General features: G+C 46.2%; 1 protein-coding gene across 1 annotated transcript in view; it reads right to left on the bottom strand.

The window, feature by feature from the left end:
• GC5 (golgin Putative 5) overlaps window positions 1-26243 on the bottom strand; it is an 82907-nt gene that overhangs the window by 18056 nt on the left and 38608 nt on the right. Inside the window, exons 7-18 of the mRNA XM_086794014.1 lie at window positions 13849-13910; window positions 13644-13691; window positions 13154-13438; window positions 12970-13029; window positions 12762-12845; window positions 12582-12647; window positions 12163-12261; window positions 11852-12070; window positions 11449-11563; window positions 11117-11355; window positions 10880-10939; window positions 10683-10796 (exon numbers count right to left, since the gene is read on the bottom strand). Coding sequence (XP_086650140.1) covers window positions 10683-10796; window positions 10880-10939; window positions 11117-11355; window positions 11449-11563; window positions 11852-12070; window positions 12163-12261; window positions 12582-12647; window positions 12762-12845; window positions 12970-13029; window positions 13154-13438; window positions 13644-13691; window positions 13849-13910 — 1451 coding nt within the window. The remainder of the gene's footprint in view (window positions 1-10682; window positions 10797-10879; window positions 10940-11116; window positions 11356-11448; window positions 11564-11851; window positions 12071-12162; window positions 12262-12581; window positions 12648-12761; window positions 12846-12969; window positions 13030-13153; window positions 13439-13643; window positions 13692-13848; window positions 13911-26243) is intronic.

Genomic DNA, 26243 nt, shown 5'->3' on the forward strand with positions numbered 1-26243 from the left:
GCATCAGCGTCATAAGGACATCAAAGAGAAGGATTGGGTTCTTCTCAAGTTTGAAAAGGCACGTCTCCGCAAGAGGTCAGGGCAAGAAGGCAAGGCTATCAAACTCACCAACAGGTAATATGGTCCATTTCAAGTTATTCAAAAGATTAATGATGTGGCTTTTAGGTTGGCTTCGCCCAATCATTGGAAGATATATAATGCTTTCCACATCAGCTTGTTGAAACCATATATTGTAACTCTGCCTTCTCAACTAGTTACAAAAGATCCACCAGAAGTGGATGATTTAGAGGAAGTACTTCAACCAGAACAGATTGTCTTCCATCAAGAGCGCAAGCTTAAGGGAGGTAAGGTCATACGCAAGTTTTTAGTTAAATTCAAGAACTATTCCCCTATGGATTCCAAGTGGATTCCAAGTGGATGCAAGAACAAGATCTCAAAGAATATCCCGATCTCCTCAAGAATTATTTGGAAGTTTTTCACTCGAGGACAATAGTTTAGAAGCTGCGGGGATGTAACTACTCCCTAATTTCTCCGGGATTCATAGTGTAAATTCTCTATTATCCATGGACATGGGTGTTGGACACTACATGTAGCCATGGAATGTTTTATGGTTATGCTTCCCATGTATGTGTATGCTAGCTGTATCTACGAGCTCCTGGCTGAATAGAAGCATGTTAAGCATTTGATGGATCTTGGAGAACCAAATGCAATACATAATGCCATGGATATTTGATGGATCTTGGAGAGCCAAATACCATAGCTCTTGCAAATATCAAGTACATATGAATAGATGGGGTTTCTTCCAAAATATGTGTTTAAATGCATACATTTATGTACATAGCTTATTTTTTATCTATTGTTTTCTTTGTTTCGACAGAAACCCCCATGCATGTGACATGCATGGTTAGAAATCCCCGTGCATGCAACATGCATGGCCATAAACTTCCATGCATGTCACTAGAAATCCCCATGCAAGCTTTTCCAGTTACATGCATGCATCATGCAATGCTTTATCCTTTCATACACCTAAAAATGTGCCATGCAAGTTCCAAGCTCACTTTTCCTTATAAGAAGTCATGCAAGTTAGTTAACTCAAAAAGAAAAGTAAGAAAAGTAAGCCTTTCCTCAACTTTTACTACACGAGTTGCAGCCTTTCCTCAACTTTTACTACACGCGTTGCTTCTTATCATTAGTAGCCATTCTTTGTGATCCAAAAGTCATGCACAAACCTCTCCCTACCTCAACTTTTCATGAGTAATATCCTCCACTCCTCTTCATCTTGGCGCATCCTTCTACGCTGATTATAGCTGTATAAATTCAGATTCTCAGCCCCATTTCAACACACTTCTTGGCCCTTTGTGTATTGCTCTATCTAGTGCCCTTATTGTAGGTATTCTTCCAGCACTACCGTTGTGTTTTCTCTCTCCAAAAACACTAAGAAGCTAGTTGAATTCTGATTTTCAGGATTGGAAATCTGCATTCAAGCTTGCAAAAGAAGAAGAAGACTATTCCCAACGATTGAAGCTGTGGGAGAATCATCTTGGTTCCGGTTGCTACTGCTTCTACGTGGGAAAACCTTTGGGAAGTGCTGGGCATTCTCCTAAGGCTGATTTACAGCCACTAGTTGGTTGATCTTATTGAAGCTAAGCTACAATTGCAAAAAGCTGGGCTTCCATTCTATTTGGGATTGCTTGGCAATCTTGGTGAAGGATGCTGGGCACCATATTGCTAAATTGTAGCTGGGCTACTTGTGGGCAAGTATAGTATTTGTGAATTTGTTTTCATATTCAATTATTTTGGAAGAAACGGTGGTGTATGGCTGGGCCAAACCACCCATTTTATGTACTTGTGAAATTCTTTCTCCCTTAAGGCAATACAAATCCTTCAAAAAGGTGAGGGGGGGGAGGGGGGGGGGGGACCAACCCATATTCTGGTCCCTAGTGCAGTATCATTTCTTTTCAGTATTTCCAAATTGTATAATCAATTGTTATGGCTATGTATGTGGGATATGGCAATGATGAAATGATGACAATCTTGTGATTTCAGTGTTAAATTCTATATAACCACGCACCAGTATGTGAAACCTCGACTCTCATGTCAAGCCTGATTAAGAGCTTGACCACAAATGACACCGAACATCAATCTATCAGGACAACCCCCCCTTGATCCAAACACGGGTATCTTTTATAAGATTCAAGGCTTATTACACACACATAGAAGGAAAGACTAACACACAACATTTATTACAATCAGTTTTGTGGGACCACCCAGGCAAACAACCCATGACCCACACATATTGGCTTTTAAAAAGCCCAATTATAAACTCTCATTTAGAGAAAGATTATCCATGACAGTAGCTGCATTATCTGATGCTTCTGCTTCATGGACTTCTTCATCTTCTGCCACCAGGTTTGCATGCACCTTCTCTTGCTCTTTGTGCATCTTTTTGAAGCATCGGTCCTCTATGTCCAAGCTTGTTGCAGAAGTTGCATCTGATTCTTTTTCCTGTTTCCTTTGTGAACATGGCCTTATTTGACTCAAAGGAAACCTCAAATTGTTCTTTGCGGCGGTCTTCATCTATGAGAATTGTATTCATCTCGTCATAAGGCATTTCCCAAGCCACCCTTAATACAATCAAGGTTTTTGAAAATTTTGAAACCTCTTCTATACTTGATAGAAGCATAGCTTTCTTGTCATCCTCATCCACTGTAACTCCCAAGGCAGAGAGTTGTATTATAGAGCCGATGTTGCTCAAATATTCTCCCAAAGTTTCTTTTTCATTCATTTTCAAGCGGAAATTCTTTTGCTAAAGGAAGACTTTGGAGTTAAAAAACTTGTTTGGTAATAAAATCATTAAGTTGGGTCAATGTCCATTTTTAGATGGAGAAGCCACGAAGTGATGCGCTAGCAAATCGCTTGAAGGAAAAGACTGTGAAGTTGGAGCTTCCCCCTGCGCACCAGCATCTCATTCCCCCCCACCCCATGCTTATGTGCAGCCCCTTCGCCTTGCTACCTCCCACCTGCACTCCTCGCTTTTGCCCTCCCTCATCACACCTTCACCTCCCTTCTGCCGGTTCCTCCCTCATCACGCTACTCCCCTGCGGCCCCCTCACCTTCGCCTCTTCAATGCCCCCTCCCTCATCGCCTTCTCTTTTGCCTCCCCCTCCATTATGTTCCCTCCCCCCCACCCCGGGCCCTCAACCCCCATCTTAGCTCCTTTTCGACCTCAGCCCCCGCCTTTGCCTCCCTCGCCTCAGCCACCGTCACCTTATAGAGCTCTCGTACTATTTGCATGACCTGTGTATCACTGATGTGCTTACCCACCTTTGGCTCAGATGGAGTTGGGTGGCTCAAACCACAAAGATCAGGAAGGGGAGATGGTCTCCTCTAGCCAGGAGGTGCAGCTTTTTGTGTTTCTTCATGTTTCACTAGCACTACCCCTACCCCCCTCCTACAAATACCTGCATTGTGACAGGTGGAGTCCAGAGTATGCACACTCCAGGGCTCGAATGGAGTGGCTCCACACGTAGGCCAAGATTCGTGCCCATCTGACGTGGCGTCCCCCCAGGACCGACAGTGACTACTCTCCATTGAAACCCACGCCCAATACTCTTAAGTGGAGGGCAGTTCCAACAGTTCTGCTTCCCACAGATCTTACTTATGTGGATTGACTAAATGGAACATCCAAGGTTTAGAGGGCCCACAATGCTTTCAAAGGCGTGGTGTCCTTAGACAGAGCAACAGTTGGTGGACCCGCTGACATTCTCTTCATTCAGGAACACCATCTTTTAGAGGGACGTACCCCCACCAATGCGGGAAGTTCCACCAAGGCGAAAGTCACACCTTCTAGTCCCGTTCATTTGGCCCCTCCGAGACACGGTGGAGTATGCATTCCATCAGTGAGCAGCTATTGCCGACAGTGGTTGACTCTCGCACTCGACGAGACACGGTGGAGTATGCATTCCATCAGTGAGCAGCTATTGCCGACAGTGGTCACTCGACGAGCTTAGTGGGTGACCATCAGGATTAGGGAGGACTGTGTGGGCTTTTTGAACGTGTATGCGCCAACACTCCAGTAGGCAGGAAAACCTTTTGGAGTATAGTTCGTCACTTCCTACCGCAGGCGGATTTTTGGTGTATGGGTGGGGATTTTAACATGCTAGAGTCCACAGAGAGGACAGACTCGGAGGTGGCATGGCTACAGTTTTTGACACAAAGTACTCGGCTTGGGAGGAGCTGTTTTTGGCTCTTAGGTGACAAGACCCTTTATTGACCCCTCCATTCAGAGCCGTGCCCTTCTTGGCAAGTTGATTGTTCGAGCTTTCTTCCGCATGGTGAGCCTTGGAAGGACTTCCTCCTAGCTAGGATCTCCACCCGCACCCCAATTCTAGGAGGCCCTTGGCCTCAGAGCATGAGATGGATTTTCACAAAGATGCAAGCTCGTGCCTTTAGCCCAGCATTTGAGCTTAGATTCAAAGCCAATCTCTTGCATGCTTGGGATAATATGAGGCTAGCCCTTCAGCAATCAGCTCCAACAACCTCCAAGGAGCGTCTCCAACAGCCTTTGATCTGGCACCCCATGGTCCGTGAGCACGGGCCCCACTAGGTCACTTGGAGATTGGCTTACATTCATACAGCGCCCAAGAGAAGCGCCTTATTGGGATCCAAGGCAAGGACAAACTTAGCCTCAACATCGACGACTCCATCCCTTTGGAGTTGTTGCCCTGATACCAGACCCTCCTCCATCTCTTCGGACTCCGGAGTGGCTGGGAGTGTTCATCAAGCATGGCATCCCCAAGAGCCCCAACATCATTGTCTTTGGGATTGCCCAAAGGCTCAAGAGGTTTGGTAGCGGATCCTATGGATTTTCACTATGGATCGGGACCCGGGTCCCCTCCCGCATTGTTATGTGGGCATAGTTGCTTGGGCGGCCACTAAGGCCATGGTCGTCATGCCATATGAGGAGGGTGGACTAGCCCTTCAGGTCTCTCACCTTCGTATTTCTGCAGTGCCCGTTCCAGCTCCACCTGCAAGTCAGTGGACTCCAAGTTCTAGCCAGAGATGGGAGATTCGCAACAGTATTGTTGTGTGGCACATCTGGAGAGCTCGATGCAGTGAAGCCATCAAAGGCACCTTCACCCCGCCAATGGAGTCCATCAAGAGCATCTGGCCATTCATACCCTCCATGGTCAGTGGAGAAAGCTTCAAAGTGGCTTAGACCGCATGTGGAAGTGCCGAGAGGACTTCTTGAGCATCTCCCGTCTTTTTCCCTTTCTTACTGACAGTGGTGGCGAGCCTATTTGGCACTATAGATGACCTATGTGGTTGTTTCCCCCTCCCCCCGTTGTATGAGATAGCCTTCTCCTCCTAGAGCGGCCAGCCGGAGGAGAAGATGCTTCTAGACTCTCGCTTCCCATTTAGGGACGAGTTTGTACTTAGCCATTATGGCTGTTTTTCTTGGTAACTAATAGAAGGATCTTTTTGCCAGCCTCCTTTGAGCCCTTAGTGAAATCCACGTGATGAACCACGTTGTCAGACAACCCGAGCCCGATAAGCGCTATGGCCTTGTCATTACAGTCATTCCATGTGCAAATCTTCTCCACTCTGTCGCTTGGCTTGGAGTCTGCACCATTGACCACGTTCCCGACGCCATCTCACTTCACGAGAAGACACATCTTTATTGGCCACGTTAGAAAGTTGCTTCCATTGAACTTTTCAATGGCCACGCTAGCTTTGCTGGTCTCCATGACGCTTTACTTGAAAAAGCCCAAATGTTGTAAATGTAGAAGTGGGTATTTAGACATATATCACTCCTAGTAACAAAAAAACCTATTTCTAGATTTTGAAACCTCGAAACCTCGAAACTTCAAAATGGTTTTTAAAAACCTCAAAACCTCTCCAATACGGCAGTTTCACCCAGATTTCAGGTTTCGTTTCCCCCCTCCCCCTTCCCTCTTCTTCTCTTGCCTCCCTCCTTCCCTTTTCCATCTTCTGCTCCTTCCCTTTCATTCTCTTCTTCATCTTCCTTTCTCTACTTCTCTCCCCTTCTTCTCCCTTGCTTGTCTTCTCCTTTTCTCTTCTTCTCCTCTCTTCTTTCTCCTTTTTCTTCATACACCATCCTTCAATGTCTTAAATCTTTCCCAATTTCTACCTTCTCTTCTTCAATTTCTTAACAGTCCTTCATTGAACCACTTGTGGCATCTAATCAGGCAAAATTGCTATAATGCCTCACCAAAACAAGGATAGTTCTTTGAGATGTGTGAGAAGACACCATTTTTTCATCATTACACTATGTTTTTAGATGGCTACTATAAGTTCTTTCAGTTGTTATACTTTATGAAATCATTGATTTTTCGAAACCTCGCGGTTTCTTAGCCGAGGGACGAAACCTTTCTAAACAAAACCCCAAAAACCTTGAAACGAAAAAAACCTCAACACGTTTCTTGTGACTATGATATCACTTGATCTTTGGAAATCCCCAAATTACTGTTGAGCTCCATGTTTGTGATTCCTCCAGGTACAGATGTCGTCGAGGGAGGAGCTGCTGATGGTGCTCTTGAGGCGGAATCAGCTGCAGCAGCAAGTGATGGAGGCGACGAGACCCAGCTGCTACAGTAGTAAGTACAGCGGTCAGGATTGACGCCGCTGATGGCTGGCTGCACAGTGCACAGAAGCTGATGCAAAGAATAGGCGCAGCAGGTGGTGCTGAGCTGAGGGCAATGGCTCTGTGCAAGAGGCAGGCAGCTGGCGGTAGTGACTGCAGCCAAGAAGGAAAAATGGCGATGGGAGGTCAAAAAAGAGGGTCCATCCGATAATCCCTTACTGGGATTTTCTTCACCACAGCTCAGCCAGGCTGGTGGAGCACCCTGTTCAGCTCAGCCGGCAGCTCTATCACAAGCTCCGCCAGTTCAGGTAGCGGAATGGTGGAGCAGCAGAGGAGATGGTGATGGCACAGCCAGAGGCGCCCAGTGACGACGACTGCTGCAATTGCACGGGTGCCAAGAACAGCGGTGGAAGCAAGTACGGGAGGTGGCTCCGATACCATGTACAGCTTACATGTTGACTGCAGGAGCTGTGCAGACTGTGAGGCAGATATGAGAGAGAGAGAGAGAGATGATAAGCTCAAGAGAGAGAAGGATTTGCACAACTCAATGATAGTTATTGATTGATGATCAAACCCTTCACAGTACATGCTTTTGTAGGCTGGTAGCCTTATCTTCTGACCATAGAAATCACACACACATTATACTACTGACACATGGCACACTTGTCCTATCTTCTCATAAGAGGGTGTTCACACCTTAAGAGGTTGTTCACACACACTAAGCTCTGAATCCTAATAAATCCCTCATCATCCCTATCGGCCGGGCGAACTACCAACTTTTCCCAAGATGAGCCCCAAGTCCTCCAGTGTGATATTGAACAGGAAACACAGAAAACCCTTATCAGCAAGATTTATGGCTCTCATCATACCGCTCTCAAGTACGGGGTTGGCTTCTGGCGGCTGTCCCACATGAGCTGACAAAGCATTTCCAAGATACTTCTTACTCGTCTAGTTGTTGGTAGAGCTTCCAAGTAGACTTTGATTCTCTGGAAGCCACATCTCAGGTTTCTAGGCCTCCCACGGGCCTTCTGCAAGTTGTTGAGATCCATAGGTCAAGTTAATGTCCTTGTCTCTGATCCATCCATTTCAGATGGCCACATCACGTTGCAGAGACCGGATGGTTTGCATTTCAGACAAAGGATGGGACACTTCACCCATGCTATGACATAGAAATGTTCTCTCCCGAGGACTTTACTCACCTCGCCTTCTCCCAGGTGTCTACTTATGAAAGAAGTTCCGTCTCCTTGAGTGGTGATGCATCATCATTGACCACAAGGTCTAGTCGCACTTTTCTTTACTCATGAAGATATGGAATATACGGGGGTTAAGCGGTATTTTTCCTTGCTACCGGAGATAGAGTCGTGAGGGGACAACTCCACCCTGCAGTTACTAATGACATTCTGCTCATGTAGGAGCACATTTAGATGACAGCCAATGTAATTGTTCTAGTGGCCCTACAGAGAAGACGGGAGATTATTGATCATGAGAGGGCTATCAGACGCAGGTTGGCAGCCTTGCAGAGAGAGCATGAAAAGCATCTTGATGCCCTTTCAATTACACATACTCTTTGCACTGTCAGGACTGAGTTGCACATGCCATGGAGCAGGATACCATGCACAGGAATCATTCTGGATCGAGATGGGTGTGGCAAATGTAATAAACACTTCTTTGCAACTCATGGTCCATCTCTTAGCAAAGAAAGTGTAAGAAAATTGCAGGATGCTCACAGTACTATTCACTCGGATTGAGACACCTTGCACTCGACTTTTATTGTCAACTACTCTTTGCTGAATCTCATTCTCCTACGAGAGATAGAGAAACAGAAAAAGGTGTGGGCCACCATACCACAGCTAATCACGAAAGAGATGAGGATATTCCTTGATGCCTCAATTTCAGCTAATGAGGTGAGATGGCCACTCCTTGCACTACCCCATGGTAAGTGTCTAGAAGAAGATGGTTTATCGCCCTCCTTTTTCTTGGCTTTTTGGGATGACTTTGCGGAACAGATTACTATGGCCTTTTAGTGATGTGGAACATAGGAAATATGCACTCTTTCTTTCCAGAGAGTCTTATTCATCTCATCCCAAAAGAAGAGGATAAGACATGTATCCTGTGCACATACACTTTGCTATTTTTTCTATGAAAGATGGGCTGAACTAAGTTCTCCACAAAAACCATATCTGTACTCACCAATATCCCCTTTGTAGCTAGAAAGTAGAGTCTATACCCCTTGCTTTCTAAACTATATCCCACAAAATGTATTAGACTGCCTTGTCATCAAGCTTGCTACGGTATTGCTCAGGCACAAGAGCATACGCAAGACACCCAAAGACATGCATGTGAGCCACTGAGGGCTTCCTGCCATTCCAAGCTTCATAGAGCGTCAATGTCTACAAGGCTTTGGTGGGGCACCTGTTGAGCACATAAGAGGCACACATAACGGCCTCCAACCAAAAATCGGGGCAAATCTTGCCATTTCACCATGCATAGTGCCATCCCCATAAGAGACATGTTTTTCCTCTCTGCCACACCGTTTTGACGAGGAGTATAAGGCACTATAAATTCGTTACATTTTACCCAAAATTCACCCCTCACACACATGTTTGATAGGGACCTTCAAGCTATCGCAATTCTCACACCATCTCTTGCCTTTTAAGACGCAACAAACTGCCAAAATTCAAGTGATCGAAGTGGGCATGCCATAGCTCCATGTCACTCATAGCACATGTGATAGTAACTAAGCATGTATCATGTGCCAATCTCTCATATCTATCCAACCTATAAAGATCATGGCATAGTGTACCGGATGCAACAACAATGTCTCCATCACTCCGATCACGAAGTGTATACCTGTCATCCACATGTACTCGAATAGTCAGTTGTAAAATTCTTGCACATAGAATATATAGTAGGATTTAGGTATATTTGCAAAAATGCTTATGGTTATGATTTCGTTGCTCTCCTCTCTCTCATAACTCTTGCACCATAGCACGAGTAGTCCACGTACTCCCATCCTTCTTGACCAAGATGACCAAAGTTCTAAATGGCAAGGAACTCACACGTAAGCCAACTCTCCTCAAACTGCTGCTTGAGCTCAATTAACTTAGGAACGCTCATCCTGTAGGAAGGAGACGTGAGGGAGACTTATCACATGGGATGAAAATAATGCAATGATTCTCAGGCCTCGAGGACGGTAACACATTTGGTAACTCCGTACTGAAGAGGTGACCATACTGATCCAAATCCCGCTTCCTAGCTTTTGGGAGTCTATCCAGCTCATCGGATGCCATAGCCCAAACATACATCATACAAGTATGACCGTCTTTGCATACCACCCGCTTCATCTAAAGAGCGGAGACGTAAACATGAGTCCTCTGTGAGAAGGAAAAGAGTACCCAATAACCTCTTCAACAAGTGACCGGAAACATCCTGGAGGGTCAGCCAATGTTCGATGTGGTAGACCACTCCCTTGTGATCAAACAACCAAGGATGCCCCAGAATCATGTCCACCTGATCTAAAGGCACCGCTTTGAAGGTATGGCACCCACGAAACTACCCAAAAACCTGCTGGGCATCCTCCAAAGACTTTCCCCATATTACTTCGATTGCTTCTGCTTGCCTCACCTCATGGTGGCCAAGACCACAATGCTGGTGTCCACCACTGTAGGCAGCTTCAACCACCTCCATCAAAGATAATGGACATGGAATCGTACTTGGCACATCACCATATCATGTGAAAAGAGAAGAACTCAGATCCTGGATCAAGTCAAAAGAGAGAAGCTGTGATACTTGTGGGAGTGAGAGGGGGAGAAGGCAGTGCTGGTGTTGTCAAGACAGCTGCTGTGGGAGAAGGCAGGGTGATGTTGAGACAGCTGCTGTGGACGAGTCTAGCCCTTATTAGTCCAATTCTTCGGGTTCCTTGGATTCTTCCCAATGTGATTGGTGGAATCACAAAAGAAACATTGGCCAGCAGCTTTTTTGGCTTGGCATTTTTCAGGGGTGAGGCAAGGCACCAGGGCTCCCCCACGGAGCTTAACCTTACCTGTAAGAAAAGTCTTCTATAAAAATGTTGTCAAACCTGCTCATCACGTTCTCCCATGAGCTCCAAGGCTGACGTGTGTCGGCGCCGCAATGATTCCAATTCAGAAAGTAGGCCTGGCAAAGACCCAACTTCTATCCGAAGCTTTTCGCACTGCACAAAACACAGAGTCCATTTTAAAAAAAAATTCAAGTTCAACTGTGCTAGCATAAAGAAAATGACAGGGCTTAAGTAACCTGTGTAGTAGCCTTCACAAGCTCCTCTGCTAGTGCATCCCGTGTCGATTCCAAAGAAGCCTACAAGGAATGCACCCTCATCACTGTTGTTAAAAATAAGGACATACTTTTCACCCTTGTGAGGTGACACTACTATCAAGTGATTGACATACAGCACATGTGAACCCAACATAGTAACTTCAAATTTCGCATCATATCACTAAAGGAATTTAGTCAAGAAGGCAGTTCTCTACTTACCAACCGGGATGTATACAGAGCTAGTTCACCCTCTTTTTGGGATAGAAGAGCCTCTAGTTGCTCCACAGGTGCATTAGGAAACATGCCCTTTGCAGCATAAGGTGGCAGACCTGAACTGCTATTTCGTCGATCACCAACCATTTGATCTGATGTAGAATCCAAGGACGCTTGCAAGAAATAGCTTTCTTCCAGACTTCCACCAGAAGCACTTGAAAACCGTCTTAAGCTCTTGCTTGGACCTGCAAAGACATTACATTGATAATAGGGTTAATCCATTGCTCTGATGCATTGTTATTTCTGGATGCAAGCACTTCTATATTTATAAGTCATACTGGATTCTAGTGGAGCTTGTGCATATGAGACATTTGCTTTATCCATAACGGGCCAGTTTCCATTCCCCAGCAATGCTTCGTGTTTCATTGCCTTTTGCTTTTCTTGCTCTACCTCCTTCAATGCCACAAACAAACACCTAGGCATGGTAAGTTCACTATCAATAAAACAAAAAAAAAAGAGCAATCTATACCAACCTACCTTCTTAAAAAAAGACATGATAAGCCTCTTTAAAACAAGCAGTCACACAGAACACCTTCCTGCTACCACGATACCAATGCTTTCAGAGCCATTTCATTAAATGTGTACCCATAAAGAAACCCTTCAATGCTTTGTGTGTTCTGAAGATGGTTTAACCAGATAATTGGCATTTGAAAACACAAACTGAAAAAACCAACTTCATGCCTGTTGTAATAGCTCCCGCATTGTTCTCTCTTCAGCAAGTTCCCGCTTGAATCTGCTTCGAAGCTCCTTCAAATCCTCCTCGAGCTGCTTTGCATGGCCCTCGTGGGTTGCAGCTGCTTCTATTGCTGCCAAATATTCCTGCCGGTTTTCAGATGCCCTTTGGCGTTCCTTCTCTAGTGATCGAGTTAGCTGAGCATGCTCAGCTTTTAGACATGAAACCTTCACATAAAGCAAAACAAAGAGGTAAGATTACCCTTGTGAACACTGAATCACCTAAGGTTCAATAATTGACTCTGCAAGATTATGCAAACCTGGGCTTCAAGGACAGCCATTCGTGACAAGGTTTGAGTTAGTCGCTCATTGATAGCTCGCTCTCTTTCTTGTGAAGCTGCAGCCTTTGCTTCTGCTTCCTTTAACAAAGCTCAAACAGAAAGTATCCAGTTTAGTAAAGCTCAAACAAGAGACCTCAGCCCAAACTAGAAAGAATGTTTCTAGGCCAAGCTTCAACATACTAGGGTTGGATATACACAACCTGCCCTTGCCAGTCATTGGAATCCAGGCCACCCGTCAGGGGTGGACGGCAGGCAATCTTGCCAGTCCTAACTCCCGCATGGGTGGGGAAAGTTTTGCATCTAGCCTAAGAACCAAAAACTATGCTGGAACTCTTTGTTTTAAAATAATTATTTTAAAAAAAAACTTTTTCGATAAGGAAGCTATGTGGGAAAATCACTTGCAGCCGAGCATTCAATGCACGCTCAACACCACTCCATGCTTCTGCACGCACAGCCATAGTTTCCTGTGACAAAATACGTATCTTAGATTTTAAGATTCAAAAGTTAAAGACCTTGTGCATGGATAATAAACATTGTAGGGCTCCCATAAAAAAATGAAAGGCCACGTGAAACCATACACGCATTGCTTCAATTTGTCGCAGCAAGGGTCTAGTTGATTCCGGTACACTTGCCACAAGCTCTTCATACCGCAACTCTGCAGCCTGCAGACCAAACCATTTTTTACTTTCCTGATGCCTTCACTGCCACAAGAAAGAGATAAAGACTATCTTTCTGCCGCAAGGACTCGACGACAAGTGGAATCAAAAGGTTCTGACGGTGGATGACCTGGCATCGTTTTTCAAGGTCCTCAACATCCCTCTGTAACATGTCTTCCCTAGAAGCAGCCTGTGCCATTGAAAGAATACAGCAATTCCACCCAACTTTCAGCCAATACTGAGGTTCAAGCAAGCAAAAGCCTTCAGTTGCATTTCTCAATCAGTTTCATTCATTAAAGGCACCAGTGTCTTGCCTGCTGTGCTGCCCTGCTTAATGCCTGACGAAGCTCTTCAAGGTTTTGTACAAGTGCTGCCTCTCGGTCCCCAGCTTCACGCAGCCGACGTTCCAACTCTAACTTTGCTTCAGTATCAGCACGGACTTCAGCCCGAGCTTCGGCCTCCTTGGCATCATTCAATGCATTGGTGTAGAACTCTTTCTGAATCGCCAGTTCTACTTGGGTCCTTTCAACAGCTTCTTGCAATGCTTTTTCTGTGGCTGCTTTGTCTTTTCGTATACTTTCAACTGTTGCCTCTTCTACCTGCATCATTCCACATCAGAAAATCAGGTGCAGCTATGGAGTCAAAGCTGTCTTCTGATGGCCAACACTGGTTCATCAATTGATCGATCAGGGATAAAAGGCTATGTTGATGAGGAAGGGAAGTTTCTGAAGTTCTGGAATTCCTAAATCTATAAGTGCAAAACACAATCATTGCCCAGATCATTCATAAAAATTGTATCTTTACCTGAAGCTTGGACTTGAGGCGCTGCTTCTCTTCCTCTAGTTCCCGAATCTGAACACCACAACCAGCCACCAAAAAACCTAATGATTGATCAAAAAAGGTTCAAAATGCCTTCTCAAAGCAACAAGCTACTAAGCTTTTCATCAAAAAATTTAAACAAAAAGAAAGTGCTTATCAATCAATGTCAAAAACTGAACATGGCAATCACCTGGGCTCTTAGTTTTCTCATCTGAGCTTCTTGTGTTGCTTGTTTTTTTGACAGTTCCTCACCTGCAACATATTGAACATGGAAGACAAGGATAAAGCATTTCAGAGCTTACAGCCAAAACAGACTTACAGCATGAGATAGTATACCATATGGCAGAAAGAGTGTAAGTATGGGAGACGTAAATATCAGGAATGGAACTATGTTTGAGCTGCATGGAAAATGGCTTGTAATGTCTCTGTGTGCTAACTTTAATGCAATAATCAGCTTAAGCACATGGCTACGTGATACATCTCATATACCTAATGATTGATTAAGATAAATCATGAAAAATATGAAGCCTAGTCTTGGTAAGTACAACTATGAAACACTATGTAAGGTCCTACTTATACAGTACAGATCAGGGGGTTAGGCACAAGTACTGAATGCAACTAAGGAAGGTAAGCAACAAAGAATGCATAAGGGCCCAAAGAGTTAGTTGCACTGCTTATGTCTTTAACTCTCATATTACAAGGGAGCCATACAATACCACCTAAGGAGAAGTTGCATGCCCCGAATATTTTATGCAGGCTCTACAGGTTCTTGCCCCTCAATTCAAATCACATCATTCAGCAGTAGACTCAGCATGAGAGATTATTCAAATTTTGAGAGCTTTTGGAGATCAAAGATGTACAAAGGCTGTGAGGGTACACAGACTGTAGAACACTCGTGCGTATGTGCTAGGGTTTGGACTCTGGAGAGGAGATTGAAGCGGAAACAAACATAGACCGCACACAGGAGTCCTAAAAACTACTGCTCTGTATTATGTACAAGAAAAAAATAATACAACTGAAATTCAGGTACAAATGGTGGCTAAGAGTGAAGAATCAGCTATAAAAAACGTGTCACTGGAGAAGGTGAGCTTGCGCTGCTGATTCCCCTTCCGCCTCTGCCCCAGCCTGCCCCTTTGCTGCCTTTTTACTGCCCCCACCTGCCCCATTGCTGCCCCAGCTGCTCCCGCCCATCTGCTCCCACCTCTGCCCCCCTTCTTCTGCTCCCGCCTCTGTTGCTCCCACATACTGCTTCCGCCTTGCTGCACCCGCCTTGTCCGTTTTCCTTTCTATTTCAGCAGCATTTTTATTTGGATTCAAGTCGGCCGCCCACACTTTCTCGATTGGCTTTATGGCTTCTTCTGCCGCAGCCAATCTTTCATCACCCCCACTGGCCGGGAGAATCATCAATTTTCCACAAGAAGAGCTCACCTCTCTTCAGCACAACATTGCCCTTGAGGTCCAAACCACCCTTGTTGTGAGAGTTTATGGTTCTCACCCCTCTCGTTCGCAAACCCATGAATGGCTTCTAGCAGCCCCTTCGGAGCTGATTGCGCACTTCCAAGATACTCGTTTGCTTGGTTGAGGCTTCTTCCAGGTGGACTTTCATTCTTCAGAAGCTACTTCTCAGGTTTTGGTTGGCAGCCCCTTCCCTCTTGGCCCTAGGAAAATTTTCTTCTTTTAGTACCAGGTGGGCTTTGATCCAATGGTGGAGGATTAGCGCCTTACCCCGGTCTCACTACGGTTCCCTGCTCTTCCTTGGTCCTATTGGAAGCTTTTAGCTTCCATAGGGCATCCTTTGGCAAGGTTCTAGAGGTACCAGTCCTTCTGAGCTCTCCCGCCTCAACTGCCACGGCTGTTACTGCCACTCTTGATAGTGTACCCCGGGTCCTTGTGCTTGTTCCTAATCCATCGATTACTGACAATCATATTATGCTTCAGAGACCTAACGGATCTCATTTCCGCCAGAGGATGGAGATTGCAGGCAGACCTAACCAATGTCAGATTTGTTGTCGACAGGGCCACATTGCTAGAGATTGTCCCAGATCGAGGGGCCATGCTAGGAGGCAGCGTGGTCCTACCCATCAGATGCCTTCTGCAGTTGCCGAGACTCCAGTTGCTCCTTTACCACAACAGACCACACAACGTTGGGTTGTGGTTAGGAATGGCAGGCACCCTCGAGCCCCGTACCTGCCCCTTCACCCACACCCCTTGTGGAGCACCCTAACCCTTACGCAGCTCTTGCCTCACAAGATGTTGATCCTTCTTTAGAGGATGAGGCTTTGCAGTCACATGATCTTGATCCTTCACAACAGGATGCTGCATTACAGTTACAGGATGATTGTAGCCTTGAGGATGATGTTGCGCATTCGCATTGTCATGGTACCTCTCCAGTTTGAAGGACTAGCCCTTCCCCCGGAGTGGGAGAGAGAGGTAAGGTTTACATCGTCAGATTTTCCCTCCCTTACCTATGCAAGACGTACTTCCGTCTCTAAAGGGGGTCCTTCGTCAACCACGAGATCTAGTCATTCCTACTCTAAGTCCTTATGAGGATTGTCTCTTGGAACATTCAAAGTCTTGGGGGTTTGTTTCCGCGTCGATTGAAACAAATTGTAAAAACCCAGCTTTATTGTGCAATTACAGGTGGACCTATGGATGTATTGCTCTTGCAAGAGCATAAACTGGATGCTAGCCAGCGTGGGAGATCAGGCAAGCTTCTCTCGGGACACACCTTTTGGTCACCAGATGTTGGTACCAAGGGTGGTGTCTGTATCTCAGCTTTGATCTTGCCTTGCATCATTGGACATGGTATCATTTTGCCTGCAAGAGCGCAGTGGATCCTTCTTATGCACGGTACTACATGCATTGGTATTCTCAACCTCTATGCTCCTAACCATAGAGATGAGAGGATTGTCTTCTGGAAATCTCTCACTACATCGGTGCCTCTTGCCGACCATTGGATTATTGATGGGGATTTTAACATGGTTGAGATGCCAATGGATAAAAGAGGTGGACATGAGGGCTCTTGAAAGAGCATCTTGGGAGAGGTTGTTGGCATGAGGATGACATTTCTAGGAGACCATCTACTCTTCTTTATTTATGGTCTAACAGGAGAAGGGATGCAAGATGTATTTATGCACGGTTAGACAGAGTTTATGTGGATGATTGGGTGCCTGACAGAGGGGGGCAAACTTTTATTGCTACAAGCACCTCTAAATCGGATCATTGCCCGGTGGTTTTATGTATTAGAGATCCGAATTACCATGGATCAGCACCCCATGTACACATCCCTGATCATTTGTTTTCAGATGCAGAGTTATCACGTTGTATGCTTGACATTTGGAGATCTCATGATTTCTCACAGGCCCCTCAAAGCCTGGCCTCTGCTCTCTATGATAGTAGTGACTTTTATCACACATGAGCCCTGTCTAAGAGGCAAGAGGCCTTGGATTTAGAAGGGGCTGTTAGAGGTAGATTGGCTGCCTTACAGAAAGAGCACGAGAAACATCCTCATGCTCAATGGATTGCAGATTCTTTATGAATTGTTAGGGCAGAACTTCATCACTCTCTTAAGCAGCGTGCGGAGTACCATTTCCATGCCCAGGAATCCTTTTGGACACACATAGGGGGTAGATGCAACAAACATTTCTTTGCTACTCGCCCATCTCATGCCAGAGATAGTGTAAGGCGGTTGCAGGATTCACATGGCACTCTTCACTCAAATCCTCTTATGGTTAGACAGATTGCCACTGATTTCTGTTGCCAGCTTCTTAGTGTTGAGCCGCACTCTGATTTGAGACACAAGGCACAGCGGAAGGTTTGGAATGCATTACCACATTTGATCACTGAGGAGATGAGTGCCGCTCTGGATGCCCCTTTTTCTATACAAGGGTTTAGTCATGCTCTTCATGCCTTACCTCATGGTAAATGTCCAAGAGAGGATGGACTCTCCCCTGTTTTTTTCATTACTTTTTGGGATGAGATTGGGGCTGAGATCACATCAGCTATCCAGGAGATGTGGGACACAGGTTCTATGCCTTCTTCTCTCACTGAGGGGCTTTGTGAACAAGGAATTTCTTATTCAAAAATGTTTACCATCACAGTTCATTCAAGGGTTTAGAGGTGATCACAATCACAGCATATAAAGAGACACGTGTTGGCCTTGTTCCACTACAAGATATAGAAGATAAGGGGCTTATTTCTCTTATTCCTAAGAGTGGGAATAAGACATTGATAGGCCAGTGGAGACCTATCACCGTACTAGGGACTGCATATAAGATTCTTGCTAAGGCAGTGAGCATCAAATTGCAGCCAATTTTGCAGGATGTCATTGATGATACTCAGAATGGATTCTTACACGGCAGGAGCATCTTTGATAACATTTTCTCATTTTGGGAGGCCGTCAAATGGGCTAAAGCGAGCAATCAGCCCTTAGCCATTCTACTCTTGGATTTTGAGATGGCCTATGATAGAGTGAATTGGGACTTCCTTGAGGGTACTCTTAGCCATATGGGCTTCTCCCAGAGATGGATCAAGGGAGTTTCATGCATGTATCGTGATGCCCACAGCAACGTGCTCGTTTGTGGTGATAGAGGAGAGCGGTTTAAGATTTCTCGCTCAGTACGGCAGGGTTGCCCTTTAGCCCCATTATTATATATCCTAGTTGTAGAGGCCATGAGCATCTTTCTCCACTCCACTGCTGGTATTTCTAGATTAAGGTTGCCTCTTCGTAGTCAAGAGGAATTGGTTGACTCTGAGTTAGCTGATGACATAGCCATGTTCTTGGAGGCTTCACATATATGCTTATGTTCTTCCGGGTAGCACTAGAGAAGTTTTGTTCGACAACAGGGACACTCATTAATTGGCACAAATATGTTGGTTTTTGGGTTAGTGATTCATCGAGAGTTGCTTGGGGTGCAGAGCTTGGTTTTACTTGGATAAGTAGAGGGTGCATTGCTAGATATTTGGGATGCCAAGTTGGGATCGATATTTCTCCTGCACAGCAGTTTGCTCCAGTACTTATGAGTATCCGGAAGAAGCTCCTTCATTGGAGCTCCACGAGATCAAATTTAGCTTCCAGAGCTTTGGTGGCTAATCAGGTATTGCTTGCCTCAGCTTGGTTTATTGCCTCTTGTTGGTGCTTCTCTCGTGTGTGCATTGGGCAATTGCAGAGATTGATCCGCAATTTTCTCTGGTCAGGTTTGGATGGCACCTCGGACACTCGTGTTAGGGTAGCTTGGCTCACAGTTATTCAGCCCAAACGAGAGGGAGGCTTGAATATTATGGATTCCGATGTTCAGTGCAGGGCCTTGCTCTGCAAACTTGTGGTCAAAGTTTTCCTACCAGGCACTGAGCCTTGGAGGGATTTTTTCTTGTCTCGGATTTCTGGATGTACACCCCGGGTCGGGAGAGACTGGATGCCCAGCACATGATTTTTGTTCAGAGAGGCTGATATCAGGGCACCATCTTCCCCTTTTATTGCAACCATTGTCAGAGCATGGAGAAGCATGATTTTTGTTCAGAGAGGCTGATATCAGGGTACCATCTTCCCCTTTTATTGCAACCATTGTCAGAGCATGGAGAAGCATGAGATCTTTTTTGCGACAAAGGCTTCCTAGGTCTTTGGAGGATGAGGCTGACCGACAGCCTATTATGTGGAACAAGCTCATCAAGGATGAGGTCGGTCGGCCACTTGGTGCATCTCGTTATATGCAATGGTCAGGATGGGAGAGAGGTGCATACACAGTTCTTGCTTGGAAGACCTTTGAGAGTCTTCCGGAGGATCGGAGAGCTGCATCCATTCAGCATCTTAGGGACTCTCGCATTCGCATTGATCAGATTGATGCAGCTATTCCGCATGAGTGGCTCTCTAGGACCTTTCATGGAGACTATCATCCGAGTTGGCTGGGAGTCTTTTCGAGGATAGGCATACCTCTGCAGGTCATTGCTCTCTCGGGCCAGGAGGCTACAGATTGCATCATTTACTCTATCATCCCAGATACTAGGCTTAGTCCAGTGAGGATTGTTGGTCGTTCGAGGAAGCACTGGTTCATTGACCCTTCTCCTCAGATAGTGACTCATGGCTCTTGGTGTTTGTGGTTATATGGTGGCAGTCCTATCAGATATCTTCATTGGGATCCAGGAGAGTGGGAGTGGATTGATGTCTTTAATCCTTTGAAAAGCCTTCCTTTCTTCAGTTTCACGGTCTGGAATGCCAGGCTTCTCCCCACTCGACAGATGCATAGGATCCCTACTCTCAGGCCTCATTGGGAGAACTATGATATATCTCCAGTGATACAGCGCAGATATTGGCATAGACTTTGACATTCATACAGAAGGAGCCAGATCTCTCATTTCTTTTCGTTATTCTTACATGGTGGTCTCTCCACCAATAAGTGGAGATCGGTTTTCGGTGTAGCACCTCCCTGCCGTAGGTATGCTGCAGATTCTGAGACTGTACAACATTGTTTATGGGGATGCAGCACTGCATAGCAGATTTGGGGTTCTGTAGCCCAACTTATGGGCAAATTGAGTGGTCGAGCCATGCATCTGACCTGGGGAGCAGTTGCTTGGCTCTCCCACTCCGGTCCGCAACTCTTTTATGAGGACAATGTTACAGATCCTGCTAATTTCATTCGTAGAGATATTGTTGTCAGAATACGCAGCGGAGATGATGACCAGATCTGGGAACACAAGAGCAAAAAACGCATGCAGAAAAACAGCACAAGAGAGAGAGAGAGAGAGAGAGAGAGAGATGTAGACATGTAACTCTGCTCTGATATACACAAGAAGATCCCGATATGATACCATGAGTGGTATGGGGGTGGGGGCCTATTTATATGCCCCCATAGCAGCAGTCGGCCTGCTGTAGGCAGCCGTCTGGCCCTGAAAACTCCACGACCAGCATCACATCCAGTCGGCCAAATCATCAGCAGGCCAGCTCTGGCATGGAGTCGTGGACCAGTTCAGCAGTCGGACAGCAAATGGGTTGCCTCCCAAGCCACAAAAAATGGAAAAAATAGGGGAAAAATGCGGGGAGTGAGGAAAAATGATAAAACACCTCATAAGGGCGGGCACACCCACAACAAAGGCCCTGGTGTATAAATCTAGACAGGAGATGACTTCTAACACCCCCTCTCAGCTCCTGGCTGTGAAACCAACCACAGGGAGCTGGGGTGCCGCCTGAGCAAATCCTGAGAGAGCGACTTCGTGAAGAGATCCACCGTACTGTCCTCCGTCGAACAGCTTCCTCTGACTGACGAACACAAGAACTACCAACATCAGTACTGGAAAGTTCCTGCCAACTGCTGCCATCTACTGGCAGGTCCCGAAAAGCCCGCACCTGCAGCGTATCCACACTTAAGTGGCCATTACCAGACTGCCACTCATCACAAACCTGAGGACCTGGGAGAGAGAGTGCTGAAAGCTTGTAAACTCCATTCTCCACTCCGCCTTCCCAAACTACCTGGCCTGTTGCTTTGTCCCGGAGAGTAACAAAATGCTCATCAAACTCCACCCGTACGCCAGTCTTGCAAACCTGATGCACTGACAACAGATGAAAACCAAGTGACGAGACATACAACACCTGGGAGGAATGCTTCCCCCCTCTGCCATCGGGAACTATCTCCATCCTGCCCTCACTGTGAACTGGGATAGTGGACGTATCCCCAGTAAGTATGTGACCAGAAAGCCTGCAGAGATCCTGTAAACCGGAACGGGAAGGAGTCATGTGCCTGGAAGCACCACTGTCTAGAATCCACTCCCGAGTATCCGTTGCGGAGAGTCCTCCAATCTCCTCCCTTCCTGAAGAAAATGAAACATCGATGTCCACCACCTCCAGGTGCACAAAAGCCGGAGTCTTCATGATTGCTACTGAGGAATCTTCACCCTTCTCGGTCTTCCGCTTGGGACACTGCCTCCAATAGTGGCCTTTCTCGCCACAATCATAACAGGTCCTCTCTGCCTTCAGTTTCTCTTGGTTAGCGTCGGACTTCTTCTCAGAAGACTTCTCCGATGAAGCCTTCCCTTTGCCCGAGTTACGGCCTTTCGACCGTTGGCCAGTTAAGGGCTCCGAACCTCCACCCTGAGGAGGGTTCGTGAATCGTTCCTCCTGGTCCAGGACCATGGGCACAAGCTCCTCCCACGTGATGGTGCTGAGCCTGCCACTGGTAATCAAAGACGAGTAAAATGCTGAGTACGAAGAGGGCAAGTGTGACAGCAACGTTATGGCCATGTCCTCTGATGATATCTCCTTCCCAGCCTGAAGAACCTCCTGCTGAAGAGCCTGCAGCTTGTTAATATGCTCCCGCATCGTCGACGACTTTGCAGGGCTCATAACCCGCATCTGTACTTCCAAGGAAATCCTCTTCATGGGCGATACCCTGTTGTAAAGAGAAGCCAAATGCTGCCATATACCTCTGGCCATCGTCATGTGCTTTACATGATTGATTACCTGCGGTGTGCAGTTGAGAAAGATAAACGAACGGACCCTGGCGTTGACACGATCCCACATGTGTGTCTGAGCCTCCCGGTCCTTCCGAATCGACGGTAACTCCCCTTCCTCTACTTCCGGCCGTGGAACACCAACAACGACGAAATCTGCGAGGCCGTAAGACTCCGGAACAGATTCCATCATAACCTTCCATATGCCGTAGTTGCTCCTGTCCAACTGACGGTCCACCGAGAACGTGGGGAGTGTCGGGATCTTCACATGTGTCTCGGCCATCTCAAACAGATCTCCCATTGCGGGGATGTACTCTGAAAAGGGTGGGTGGGTGGGAACAAAGAAGAACTAAAACCTGCAAGTGGCTGTCCAGCAAATCAGCCCACCGTCCTCTTGCTTCTCCTCTTCCCGAACAGTCCAAAACAGTCCACCAATCAGCAACACAGCAGTCCCCCTCTTGCTCACACAAATCCCAAGACCTATCTAGAGCCTAGGGCTCTGATACCATGTCAAAATACGCAGCGGAGATGATGACCAGATCTGGGAACACGAGCAAAAAACGCATGCAGAAAAACAGCACAAGAGAGAGAGAGAGATGTAGGCGTGTAACTCTGCTCTGATATACACAAGAAGATCCCGATATGATACCATGAGTGGTATGGGGGTGGGGGCCTATTTATATGCCCCCATAGCAGCAGTCCGCCTGCTGTAGGCAGCGGACTGGCCCTGAAAACTCCACGACTAGCATCACATCCAGTCGGCCAAATCATCAGCAGTCGGCCAGCTCTGGCATGGAGTCGTGGACCAGTTCAGCAGTCTGCCAGCAAATGGGCTGCCTCCCAAGCCACAAAAAATGGGAAAAATAGGGGAAAAATGCGGGGAGTCAGGAAAAATGATAAAACACCTCATAAGGGCGGGCACACCCACAACAAAGGCCCTGGTGTATAAATCTAGACAGGAGATGACTTCTAACAATTGCCCAGCATGGTTTACTGCAAGATGTCCCTCACTCTGATTATACACCCCCCAGACAGAGGATTGACACCAGTTGGGAGATTGTTGCCAGTATTACAGCATGGCAGATCTGGAGAGCTAGATGCACGGAGGCTATTGAGGGTGTCCAGAATTTTGGGTCTCAGTGCATTAGTACTATATGGGGTGATATCATCCATACTCTTATGGCTACTTGGGCTCGTATTCAAGGGTCCTCTCGTTCTGCGCAGGCAAAGCGCATTATATTTATGCGGGACTGGGACCATGGCATTTTCTTTTCCTCTAGTCCCACAAGTCTTTCATTGCATCATGATGCTCCTCAATGGTTGAAATCACCTTACATATTGGGGTGATTCTATTCTTTTCCAGCTTTTAGTTGTGATTGTTGTATGTCTTTTTCATACTTAATAGACGTCTCTTATTGGGGAGAAACCTGCTGTTAGGGTTTACAGCTCATTCATGGGAGACATACACAGAGAAGCAAAGGGAGAGAGAGAGAGAGAGTTGTGGGGATAAGTCAACTCATGAAAAAGCATGAGTGTGTGACTCCCCTATCACACATGTATATTGCACTAGTACACATAGTGCACTTAGTACATTAAAAGTACTAAGTGTACTATGTACTATAACTTATGGGCTTGTACACACTATAAGGGTGGGCATAACGCCTTTACCCCAACAACCTCCCACTTAAAGGCAAAGTGCCCTTAAGTAAAGGAAAAGAAAAAATCAGCATGTACATGATAATATACAAGGCCATATCAAGGCTGAAAATGGCCTCATCCAATGCCCATCAAGTGTCTGCAATGAGCAAACCGCTCCGGAGGCAAACTCTTCGTCAACAGATCAGCCGGGTTGTCATCCGTGTGAATCTTAACAAGCTGAATTTGCTTGTTCTCTATCACCTCTCTGATGAAGTGATACTTCACATCCACATGCTTCGTCTTTGCATGAAAGACAGGGTTCTTTGCCAACTGAATGGCACTCTGACTGTCACAATGCAACAATGGAATATCCCCTGTATAACCCAAATCAACCACTAACCGAGATAGCCATAATGCCTCCTTGCAAGCCTCTGTGGCTGCAATATACTCGGCCTCTGTAGTAGATAAGGCAGTGCACTTCTGCATCCTGGATATCCATGACACAGCACCTCCTGTGAATGTAAATACATAACCGGTAGTAGACTTCCGGTTATCTGGATGACCGGCATAATCCGAATCCGTATAACCATGCACTAATGCATCCAGTTTGCCAAAGCAAATGCACAAATCCTGTGTGCCCTTCAGGTATCTCATGACACCTTTCACTGCTTCCCAATGCTTCTTGCCAGGGTTGGCCATGTATCTAGAAACCACTCCCACTGCAAATGCAATGTCTGGCCTAGTAGCAACCATGGCATACATGAGACTGCCACAAGCTGAAGCATACGGAATCTTGGCCATATCAGCCCTGTCACTATCCGACTGTGGGCTGTCCTTAGCACTGAGTTTCACATATGGAGGCAAAGGAGTACTAGCTTTCTTCCCCCCGTCCATATTGAACCTCTGCAAGACTTTGCCAATGTATTCCTTCTGAGACAAATACAACACATGCTGATTTCTGTCCCGAAGTATCCGCATACCCAAGATGTGATTTGCATCACCCAGATCCTTCATATCAAAGGTCTCATGCAGCCTCTTCTTCAAAGCATCCATCTCTTTACGAGATTTCCCGGCAATCAACATATCATCAACATACAAAATGAGAATCAATAGACTGCTATCCAAAGCTTTCTTGGTGTACAAGCAGTGATCTATGTCACTTCTCCTGAATTTCTGTGATTTCATGAATGTATCAAATTTATGATACCATTCTCGTGGTGCCTGTTTTAGCCCATAAAGACTCTTTTTCATCTTGCATACAAGCTTCTCCTTTCCACTCACTGCATAACCCTCTGGCTGCTGCATATATATCTCCTCATGGAGATCACCGTGAAGAAAAGCAGTCTTCACATCCATCTGAATCAAGTCCAGATCATCATGCGCAACCAAAGCCAACACAGCTCTAAGTGTGGTCATTTTGACCACTGGAGAGAAGATCTCATCAAAGTCCACACCATATTCCTGCTTGAAGCCCTTAGCCACTAACCTGGCTTTGTATCTTGGCTTAGCATCTGATGCAACTTTGAGCCTGTATACCCACTTGCATGGCAAAACCTTCTTGCCTGCAGGCAAAGGCACCAACTTCCAAGTTCCATTTTTGTGCAGAGAATCCATCTCTGACTTCATGGCACGCTCCCATAGAGCTTTGTCTGCCCTCTGTAAAGCCTCTTTATAACATGAGGGCTCCCCACAGTCAGTGAGCATCAAGTAGTCAACCCCTGGAACAAACCTGTCAGGGACTCTGGAGGGTCTAGTGGACCTCCGTACCCAATGACCATCATTTGCAGGTTGCTGTCCAGCTTGCATATCACCCATTGGTGGCTCCTGTTCCATGCCATAAGGCTGAAATATCATGCCCGGTATATCCTCCAACTGTGGTATATCCATAGGGATATTTTCTGCCATATCTGGCTGTCCATTTGGACCATTTTCAGCACCATTTAAGGGCTGGTTTTCCTGCTGTAATGGCTGATTTACAGCCCTTTGTTGTTGTCCATGATGTCCATCATCATCAAAGATGACTCTGCCAGGCTCCTGTTGCCTTGCAGGCTCCTTATACATGCATGTTTCATCAAAAATGACATCATTGCTGCGTATGATCTTTCTATTCATGGGATCCCAAAGTCTATACCCCATTTCACCTCTGTCACCATATCCTAGGAATATGCATTTATGAGACTTAGGATCAAGTTTGGTGCGCATTTCCCTGCGTATGTGCACGTACGCAACGCAACCAAACACTCTCAAGTGCTTGTATGACGGAGGCTTCCCTGTCCATACTTCTTCTGGCACTTTCCCACCAAGCCTCGTGTTAGGTGACCTGTTTATAAGGTGAACAGCTGTCATAACAGCTTCAGCCCAAAAACCATGAGGTAATGCAGCATGTGACAACATAGAACGGACCTTCTCCTGAATGGTCCTATTCATCCTCTCTGCTGTCCCGTTTTGTGGAGGATCATAAGGAGTAGAGAGCTCCCTCTTAATGCCTTTAGCATCACAAAAGTCCTG

The sequence above is a fragment of the Cibotium barometz genome, chromosome 60, assembly GCF_041138505.1.
Source record: "Cibotium barometz isolate CiBa-2024 chromosome 60, ASM4113850v1, whole genome shotgun sequence".
NCBI lineage: Eukaryota > Viridiplantae > Streptophyta > Polypodiopsida > Cyatheales > Cibotiaceae > Cibotium > Cibotium barometz.